Source organism: Octopus bimaculoides, chromosome 11 (genome assembly GCF_046866305.1).
Source record: "Octopus bimaculoides isolate indiv1 chromosome 11, ASM4686630v1, whole genome shotgun sequence".
Lineage (NCBI taxonomy): Eukaryota > Metazoa > Mollusca > Cephalopoda > Octopoda > Octopodidae > Octopus > Octopus bimaculoides.
The window spans coordinates 22,585,980-22,594,673 of record NC_142938.1 but is presented as its reverse complement, the minus strand read 5'-3'; the positions used below and the strand labels follow the sequence as shown (position 1 = coordinate 22,594,673).

Genomic DNA, 8,694 nt, shown 5'->3' with positions numbered 1-8,694 from the left:
TTCATGAAAATGAAATGTCACACAAATAGCAGTATTTTCAGAAGAGACTTAAAGTATAAATAAATAATGAATATCTCAGCATTAGCTGCAAGTACAAAGACTTGGGTGTGCTGGTGCAGTTGTGCATTCATTGGACAAGGATGTTTGGTGCTGCTTATAGCTGAGCAGGAGGACAAAGGTTTGAGTCTTTGGGTCTCTGCTTCTCCCTATTCAGCTGTGAAACTTAGACAATGTCTGGAGCTCTTAGGGGCTACCTGAACTCCTTTGGTACCAGGAGGCTTGGGTTATTGTTGGTTAGATTTTGTACCCAACCAATGACGATACTCAGAAACTGGGATGCTGCCTGTTATTTTTATGATTCAGCAATGTGACATTGCTTAGATTGTTTGGTCATGTTGCTCAATTTTATTAGTTTGATCCTGCATACCATATTCTCTTTTCTGAAGATTCAGCTGGGATGGCAGCTTGTGTTGGTTGGCCATATGCCACATGTGTCCAACCCAAATGAGGAAGTATTTTGTGGAGTTAGACACTACTCTGAGGGTTGCTCGGGATGACCTAAGTAGATAGTGACAAATGGTGGATGTAGTGACACACTGCAGTGACAAATGCTGCATATCTGACCTGATGTCAACCAGTGGCTCTGTCACTCAAAGTTTAGTTATAAATAACACTGAATTTCAAAACAATTTATTCTCATCACTATCACTATCATCATCATCATCATTAACATTGATCTGACAGCAATTTTTCCATGCTGCCAGGAGTAAGAAAGCTCTGCAATACATCACTTCTTCATAGTTCAGTCCTATCCTGTGTCACCTCATCTTGTTCTATTTAACCTCTGTCACATGCTTCTACAGTTGAAGGGTGGAACTTTCCATGACCACTCAACCTATGGGAAACAGCCACCAAATCTTAATCAAATCACACCCTACTACCTTAAAAAACGAATGACATGAGATTAGACACACAGTGAAGACAGTGGATTTAACAGAATTGTTGGTGTGTTGGACTAAATGTCTTGTGGCTCTTTACATTCTGAGTTTACCAACAATGACTATGTTACCAAACTCTATCAGCCATTACTTTTTTTGAACAACCTCAGTGGAATGGTGAGAGATTTGCTATATGGATAGCTACTGGTTTTTCAATCAAGAAATGTCACCAAAGTCTACATCTTGAGGGGAGGGGGAACTTTCCAGGCACAGACACATGGTCAACCCTAACGAATGGAGGATGTTGTGTCCGAATGAAAGTTGGGTTGGTCAAAGAAAATTTTGGATCATAAATGCTGGATTATCAACAACCTTCTACTTTTATAGCCACTCCGAAATAGTTGTCTCCCCTGCATATATACTAATAGAGAATGGTAGGTTATAAAGCAGTAGAGTGCTAGGCTAGATGCAAATTTCCTACACTGTTGAGTTCCAACTCCAACAGGGTTCGATGTAATAAATACCAGTAACATAAAGGGTATCAATGCAATAAATCACAACCCTTCTACATAAACACACACACACACACACACACAAGTCTTGTTATAACCATGATACACATCTCTCAGAATAAATCGATATTTTGACTATGTCAATACACAACAGTTATAAAGATAGCAAAAGGTAGTACTGGTGGTAAGCTTTCAGCAAACTCTGAACTGTTTTGTCTATTCCAATAATACACTTATGAAGGACATGAACTTCACAACTTCTAATTTTTTTTTCTCTGAAGCTGATTTGAGATTGTTGTCTCTTGAAAGATACTACTGATCAAATGGATGAGCAAATGACTATTTGCTACACTAGAGTGTATAACAAACAACTCATCATATAGCATACAGTCCCAAAGCAAAGCTTAGTGAAGAGAAAATGACTGTAACAATACTATGTCAAGAACCATGCCACACATACACTTTTTTTCATACAGAAATTACAGATAAAAATACATTTTATATATGTTGAGCAGGACCAGTTCTTGATATAGCACAGGCAAACTGGTTGCAGTCACAGCCCTGGGATATCTTTATTGATATCAATACAATTATCAAAGCACTGACTTAACAAAATAATAGACTGAGTTACAAAAAGAAAAAACAAAAAGATTAGAGGAAATTTGCCTAACTATGTAGGATTTGAGGGAATTTTAAAGTAGTAACACTACCCATTCATCTGAAACTGGAGGACAAATTTTTACAATATACATTCTGTAAGAAGCTTTATCAAGGGCCATGGAAACAGTGCAAACCAATAATTCTTGAATTTGGTAATTACCCTTCTCCCCAGGTGGCAATTGGTATTATTTGATGGAGGTATAATGAATGAAGTCATTCATTCCTAATATGAGGCCATGTTGGGTTTGTTACTTCAAAGATTTCTTATGATGTTATCTCCTGTTGTGCATCTCATTCTGAAGAGATACTAAAGGACAAAGGGCACTAACAGTGAAGTGTGCAGTCAAATGGGGATATGGAGATACTGAACTGAACATATACAGAAATTACTTGTATGAAGTACATAGTGTGCAGCAGAACCAGTTTGAAATCGAATCCTACCAGTTTTGATTGCCCCTTTTTGATTGTGTACACAAGATGCATAACATATGTATTACAAGTGAAGCTAATCATGGTACCTTCATAAAAAAATATCTCATACCTGTGTCTAGACAAAAGAAAGAGAAAATTAAATATATAAAAAAATTAACTTTTAATTTGTGCATTGAGGGTTTTGTGAAAATTTTCTCTATCATGAATATATATATATTTTCTGTGTTTAGCTATTTTTCTAAGCAGAGTCTTAAACTCACCTTTTTAATTTAGGTAATCTCAGAGCCACTGTTCATGTCAGGTTTTGAATGATAGCTGGGCGACTATATATTTTTTATTCTACCTCAGTTAAGACAAAAGCAATGGTGGGTGGGTATCAGAAACCCTGTAAGGATTGAGGGATAGGAGTAAAGGCAAAAGCAACTACTATTTGTAAATGAGGAAAATGTGTTGTTGGGAGTGTAGCAAAAGACTTTTCTGACATTTAGCAAAATCTTCAACTCATCACTAAATGGTACAACACAGCATCACTGCAACAGATACAACTGCAAACAATTACAATGACATTAATGGCAACTGCATTCATCCAGCGAATATATACCAAACACCAAGGTGGCATGCAGGTATTTGGTTGATTGGATGGTTGGTTGGTTGATTGGATGGTTGGTTGGTTGGTTGGTTGGTTTTACTGATCAGAGAAGGTTTTTGTAAAACAAAATTGCTCACCTGATTGGGTGTAGGCAAGTAGAAAAGAAGAATGTAGAAAACTGATGAGACAATAGTTCAGATATACTACAGTGAAGCAGTGATATGACGATGATGATAATGATGGTGAAAGGATGAGGATGATGCTGGCGAAGAGAAACATATATAGTAAGAAACATACATCTAAGCTAACCATACCATTTTCAATTAATGTTAATTGGATACGGGATAAAACTGCCACTGGATGTGATGTTGGTCCACCACAAGTAGCTTTTCTTAATTGCATGCCAACACATCTCATCAATTCCTAGTGTTGCAGCTGCTGCTCTGGTATGTATTTAGGTGGACTTGAGCCAAGTGCCTTGAATAGACATAATGCAGTGCCAATGTCAGTAAATGAACTGTTAACTTCTCAGCCGTTTCAAAGTTTGGTGAAAACAGTTGTACCAAAGATTAGTATCTTTAGCTGTGTCATGGTTTGATAATCATAGCTGTATCAAGGATTGGTAATCACAACTGACCTGTTAGTTGGTGACCACAGCTGTGTTATGGGTTGGTGAACACACTTGTTACATGGACTGATGATCACTGATGTGTGAAGCATTGGTGAACAGCTGTGCTAAGGGTAGGTCAACACAGCCGGGCCAAGAATTGATGAACATAGATGAGGCAAAAGCTGAACACAGCTGTGTCAAGGGTTGGTGAATACAACTGAGGCGAGGGCTAATGAACACAGCTGTGATGAGGGTTAATGAACACAGCTGTGACAAGGGTTGGTGAACAAAGCTGTGCTAAGAATTGATGAACACAACTGCACCAAGGAATGGCAAACACAATTGTACCATGAGGTGGTGAACAGACCTGCACCATGGGTTGGTGAACACAACTGCACCATAGGTTGATGAATACAGGTGCACCATGGGTTGGTGAACACAGCTGTGGCAAAGCTTGATGGAGACAGCTGCAGCATGGGTAGGTGATGACAGCTGTGGCAAGGGTTGGTTAACACATCTGTACCAAATGTTGCCAACCAAGTATGTGATGAGAGTTTATGATACAATACATGATAAAGGCTGGTGACCATGGATGAGTAAAATTAAAGACATAAATTCTGACAGCATTAATCTCTAAAAGACAAATAGGTTAGCATTGAAATAAGTTTATCTTGAAAACGGCTTTGCATTAAAACATATGATACCAAACAGGACAAAGTCAATGAACAATGTTAAACAAAATAAACAACCTTTACCTTAGGTATATCAGCCATTTCAATTAAATTCCCTCGGTCAGTGAAGAATGGTCTGCAAAAGTCACAAAAGTAAGAATTAGCAACATTGACTTAAGAATAGTTGGAGGGAAATATTTACCTCCATCATCATCATTTTAGCATCCACTTTTCCATGCTTGCATGAGTTGGACAGCGTTTACTAAGGCAGATATTCTATAGCTGAATGCCTTTTCTGTTGCCAACCCTCACCTGTTTCCAAGCAAAGTAGTATTTTTCCATGTTCTTGCAGAATATTGGAAATGAATGACACTGCTTGTACGATAGTGACAACCAATATACGACGATCATACAATGTTAAGACAAGGAGACACAAATAGATACACACACGATAGGCTTCTTTCAGTGTCTATCTACCAAATTCACTCACAATGTTTTGGTAGGCCCAGGACTATAGAAGACACCTGCCCAAGCTGCCATGCAGTGAGATTGAGCTCAAGACCACATGGCTGGGAAGCAAGCTTCTAAACCACACAGCTATGTCTGCACCTATTAAGATTCTTTCCCTCTTTTTTTTAATAATTGTAAATGATTCAAGATGTCATACTATCTTTTATCTTTCACTTGTTTCAGTCATTTGACTACAGCCATGCTGGAGCACTGCCTTAAAGAAATTTTAGTTGAATATATTGACCCCCAGTACTTATTCTATCAGTCTCTTTTGCTGAACCACCAAGTTACAGGACTGTAAAAATACCACCACTGGTTGTCAAGTGATGAGGAGGGGGACAAACACAAACACACACAAGATGGGCTTCCTTCAGTTTCCCTCCACCAAACCCACTCATAAGGCTTTGGTTGGCGTGAGGTTATAGTAGAAGACATTTGCCTAAGGTGCCATGCAGTGGGACTGAACCCGGAACCATGTGGTTGGGAAGCAAGTTTCTCACCACACAGCCATGCCTGTGCCTACGTTTATACGCTTAATATTTAATATTTCCTAATAGTTTTTTATTCATAGACAGCCACTTTCTGTACCTTGTACACCTTTAACATAGAATAATGAAACAGCAGATAGTCAATTATTTTATTTTATCCAAGTATTGTTTCTAAGGATATGTGTGATATGAGAAAAAAGAGGCTAATGAAGGAAAATTTCCATAACATATTCGAATTCATGAGCAACCTTTTATGAGAAGCAGGCTGCATGAGATATGGCTAATCATCAGATGGGTTGCACTATTAAAACAATCCAAGGTAATTTTATTCTGTTGGCAAGCCATTCAAAGAATCTTACAAGCTGCATGCAGTTTGCCCATGATTATGATAAACTGATGTTAAGTCCACAACCTACCCAGTCACAAAAAAGGCAAATAAAAGAAAGCAAGATCAAACCATTATTTTCAAACTATTACCTTCACATTTAGAAACAAAACCAGTCAATGATAACTTGGTTGACTGAGCCATCAAGCAATCTATTATGTGGTTGTTCAATGTGCTCAATGTACTAGAAATAACAGCCCAAAACTCCCTTAATCACATACTATGGCCTTAGAAAAAAATGGACGCATTCAATAATGTGGTTCTAGATATGCTATACCTGTAAAAAAGATTTGTTGGCACTCCGTTGCTTACAACGTTGAGGGTTCCAGTTGATCCGATCAACGGAACAGCCTGCTCGTGAAATTAACGTGCAAGTGGCTGATCACTCCACAGACACGTGTACCCTTAACATAGTTCTCGGGGATATTCAGCGTGACAAGGCTGACCTTTTGAATTACAGGCACAACAGAAACAGGAAGTAAGAGAAAGTTGTGGTGGAAGAGTACAACAGGGTTCGCCACCATCCCCTGCCAGAGCCTCGTGGAGCTTTAGGTGTTTTCGCTCAATAAACACTCACAACGCCCGGTCTGGGAATCGAAACCGCAATCCTATGACTGCGAGTCCGCTGCCCTAACCACTGGGCCATTGCGCCGCCACTGTAAAAAAGATATATGATACAATATGGTCATGGCAGGAACATCTATTAAATGTGAACCTATGCAGAGGAGACTGCTGAATGAAAGACATTGGTCTGGTGGGGTAGTGTGGGGTAGGTAGACAATGCCTGAAAAACGTATGAGACAGTTACATATAGAATGTCTTTTATCATAGGTTTACTTTATTGATCAAGATTGATCCAGGGCTGAAACAACAACCTGATTGCAGATTCTGTTTGCCAAGAGCTTAGCTCTTATTCTAAGGCATTTGTAACACTTGCAACATACAAGAATGTAACAAGTATTGAACTGTATTCTGCACAAACACCTTAATGGACCAGACCTGAATAAAATAAATGTTGTTGGGCTTGTTAATGCATCCTGCTGGTATTACAATAATGATTTCACTGACCTGGAGACCTCACTGGCTGAAGTTTATTAAATGAATCGCTTAATGGCTTTTTATGAAATATTGACAGCCCACAACAGTACCATTAGTGTCACACAAAATGTTGAATAAACATCATCATCATTAGTTTAATGGGTTCTTTTTACCATAGTAGCATCAGTAGAATAAAAGGTACATTGTTGAACTGTTTAGAAAAATTGATTCTGTCATCAATCATGCATACATTCCTTCATTCATTCCTTCATTCAGTATTGGTTTTTCTTCTGATGGGTCACCTAGTAATTTCTGTAGTGCACATTATCCTCTTGGGAAGGGAGACAGACAGAGAGATAGATAGAGAGAGAGAGACAAACAAAGAGAGAGAGAGAGAGAGAGACAAACAAATAGAAAGATAGAGATAGAAGGACAAACAAACAGACAGAAAGACAGACAGATAGAGAGACAAACAGACAGATAGAGAGACAAACAGACAGATAGAGAGACAGACAGACAGATAGAGAGACAGACAGACAGAGAGACAGACACACAGACAGACATTCAAAGAGAACATATGGTAGAGAAAGGAAGAGGGGAGTGAAAAGGAGTTATTTAACCCCAAGTTACCCATGATTAAGTAGATTTATAATCAAAGGCATTCCAGCAGTGGGTATTCTGTCTTATACTTAGACTATCTATCCTTCTTTGAGATGGTACAATATGATCTGAGAGTGATTTGGCTGCTATTTCTCACAAGTCAACTATGTTGAGACTTTCAAAATGATGCAAACATGCTTTGGTTGGTTTTTTTTTTGTTTTCCTTCATGTTTCTGACATCTATTCCAAAACAGGTAGTTTCAGAGGGTGCCTATCTACCCAACCATACAGGTAGCTGTAGATGGTGTCTCATCCACCCATCTAACAGACAGTTGCAGATAGTATCCATCTTATGAAGCAGGCAGTTCCAAATGGTGTTTATCCCAGCCCTATGCAAACAAGTACTACAGATGTTTACAACATGAAGCAAATAGTTCTAGAAATTGTCTGTCACAAAGCAGTATCTATCCTAAGGAGACAGTTATAAACATGTCTGCTTCAACTTAATGGTTGAATACAATATATGCTATAAAGGAGACATCTGTAATAAGCGTCAGAGGTTTAGGAAGAGCATTAGATGTTTGGTATCAGTACAAGACTAAAACACAAATTGTTGCTGCTTTTGCAGACCTGAGCAATTCTGGTCAGTGTGACCATATGAACATCACACTGATGATGATGGTGGTGGTGGTCATTATAAACATTTGATCAGAAACCCATGCAAGATTTGCTTAAACACGGATAATCAGAGATACTTAAGAACAATAATACTAATGAAATCTTTAAGAGTATAATTACCTTAACTGTGGTTTAGGGGTAGATGTGACACTAAGGGTGTCCAGTTCAGGACCACTGTCACTTAGATCATCAAAATCTACAAGAAGGTCCTCAATATCATGTGGATTGTGGTCTGGGTCAACCAGTTCATGGTCAGCTTCTGAGTCTAAAGCCTGAATAAGAAAAAAAAGAATCAAAATTAAACAAACAAAAATGCAGATGCTTTGTGTTTGATGTCTCCAACCATGTTCCAAAAGAACCTCCAATCATGGGACACTTGCCCAAGGTGGTGTGAAATTGAGCCAGGAAGCAAGTGGTCCCAAAGTGAAACACACAACTACACATATGCTTGTCTATGCATTTCAAACAATATTTAAATAATCTAGAATTTGGAGCAATTTACTGAAATAACTTCTCCATTATTAGCTGGGTTTTGAAATACAATTTAACTAAAAGCTCTCACACAAGCATTTTAACCAGATCT

At 38.4% G+C, this 8,694-nt stretch overlaps 1 protein-coding gene across 50 annotated transcripts in view; it reads right to left on the bottom strand.

The window, feature by feature from the left end:
* The window catches only part of LOC106879405 (phosphofurin acidic cluster sorting protein 2), a 296,592-nt gene that overhangs the window by 67,922 nt on the left and 219,976 nt on the right, over nt 1–8,694 (bottom strand). For all 50 annotated transcript variants that reach the window (XM_089360530.1, XM_089360531.1, XM_089360532.1 and 47 more), the window contains 2 exons: nt 8,232–8,383; nt 4,497–4,548 (listed from right to left, as the gene is read on the bottom strand). In XM_089360530.1, coding sequence (XP_089216656.1) covers nt 4,497–4,548; nt 8,232–8,383 — 204 coding nt within the window. The remainder of the gene's footprint in view (nt 1–4,496; nt 4,549–8,231; nt 8,384–8,694) is intronic.